We start from the raw sequence: 1,923 nt of genomic DNA, 5'->3' as shown, positions 1-1,923 counted from the left end.
ATAATTCTTTTTCCAAATTTTCTTTCATAGCCATGATTGGCACATGTGGGTCACCATGTTCAAGAAAGTTTGTGTGATTTGGAGGTGGTGGGAAAAATCACATTTTTTCAAAAACTGGCTTAAGTTAGACCAAATGGCCCCTTCGGAATGCGGTCATTTTTTCGACCACCTCCAAATGACCTCAACTTTGGTACACATGATCTATTGCACAAACAAAGGTGGTTTCCAAAAGTTTTATATTTTTTTGAATTTTTTATTAATTTATAATGCCCTCTAGACTGACTGGTCAAAACATCGGTCTATACCTAAGGGGGGCATTGTAAAAAATTCTTTCTATATTTTTGAAATTATTTGAATTTATAATGCCCTCTTAAATTTGTTTACCTTTTTAATTCCCTCTTATTTTTTTGAATTTTTTATTTAATGAACTAGGTTTACAAGATGGCTAGGATGGCCCATGCTTTTCCTTTTGTTTATTTTTTTTCCTTTTCCTTCACTTTACATAAAAATTACCTGAGCACTCCAAAAATAACATAAAAATTACATGACCCCTCAAATAATAACATACAAAAAATTCAAAAGGTATTTTTATCAAACACATCCTTTTGAATATGTATATTTTCTTTTCTTCTAAATTTATATTTAATTCCTTCACACTTTGATGATGGAATATTTGCTCTGTAATTGCAACATAGGTTCAAATGATGGAACATTTGATCTTTTTGCCTTTTCAAATTATGAGTTGGTGGAATGTGTGAGGATGAACAATTATCAGTAACTTTACTAAACCCCATGTACTATAATTCATGACAGCCATTTTGGAACATTGCGGCATTCAATATTTGGTATAATTGGCACATGGGCACAGCATGTTGCACTTGCCCACAGCATAGACAAGTGTTGCAGCATGTCTCAAGCAACACTGAAGCGCCATTTGTTTTTTTCGCACCATCGAAACAACAAATAAACATGAAGGAAGCATTCACCACCATTAAAGATAAGGCCACACATATATAGATTGCATTCTAATAGGTAGCAGGCAGTTCACAACAGATCCAATTCAACCACACAATACATTACATTACATTAATATATCAAGTTTTCTCACAATTCAGACCCAGATGCAGCTTTCCCAAAAGTAAAACATCATCAAATACTGATGATGAGTACGGCTTCCAGCTTCCGATGATCAGCATGATGTACGACTACAGGTCAGGGTTTCTCAGGACCTTCAGGAGCGCCTTATGCTGACCAATGATCCTGTAGTCATGACTGGAGATCGATGTAGCCCGGCAATGTTCCATCAGATGCTCCAATAACCCAGACCTGGGCTTGGGCTTGCTGCAGTAGGGGCACCGGTACTTTCCATTCCTCCAGTTGTAGTACTTGGCAGGTCCTTGGGCCCTGATCTTCAACACCTCCTTCTCTTCAAAGGACTCGAAGTTCCCCTCGACCACATCATCTCCAGATTCATACTACACAAATTAATGATTGACATTAATACATTATGCATTCAAAAACTATAAACACATAATACTAACTCAATGCAGAAATAACATTTGAACTAGGCCTTACCTCGTACGGCTCATCTTCATCAGACTCATATGGGTAGAACCCAGTCTTGTCCCACTTCCTCTTGTTGCCCACAAGATCCTCCTCCTCCTGCTATATTGTCAAACAAGCACATCAATTAGAATGAATTGAATTGCAGTTCACAGAATGTCATTACAAACAAAATTGTGAATGTGAACCACATTGGTATGTTGCAAGTGACCAAATGCTTTCCTTATAAATACAGAATCTAAGCAATCAATCAACAGACAAATGATGTCCTTCATAAATGCTAATGAAAATGCAAGCTGGATTCTTGACATTCCCTGGATAAACCCAACACTTTACTTTTGAGGGAATTACCCCCCCCCC

At 37.2% G+C, this 1,923-nt stretch overlaps 1 protein-coding gene across 1 annotated transcript in view; it reads right to left on the bottom strand.

Moving 5' to 3' along the window:
• Nucleotides 1-1,102: 1,102 nt before the first annotated feature.
• Nucleotides 1,103-1,923, bottom strand: part of LOC119299068 — a 2,900-nt gene continuing 2,079 nt past the window's right edge. Inside the window, exons 2-3 of the mRNA XM_037576364.1 lie at nt 1,576-1,665; nt 1,103-1,475 (exon numbers count right to left, since the gene is read on the bottom strand). Of these exons, the coding sequence (XP_037432261.1) occupies nt 1,206-1,475; nt 1,576-1,665 (360 nt within the window). The 3' untranslated portion in view covers nt 1,103-1,205. The remainder of the gene's footprint in view (nt 1,476-1,575; nt 1,666-1,923) is intronic.

This window comes from Triticum dicoccoides, chromosome 5A (assembly GCF_002162155.2).
Source record: "Triticum dicoccoides isolate Atlit2015 ecotype Zavitan chromosome 5A, WEW_v2.0, whole genome shotgun sequence".
NCBI lineage: Eukaryota > Viridiplantae > Streptophyta > Magnoliopsida > Poales > Poaceae > Triticum > Triticum dicoccoides.
Note: the sequence above shows the minus strand (reverse complement) of the source record. Positions and strands in the feature narration are given on the sequence as shown.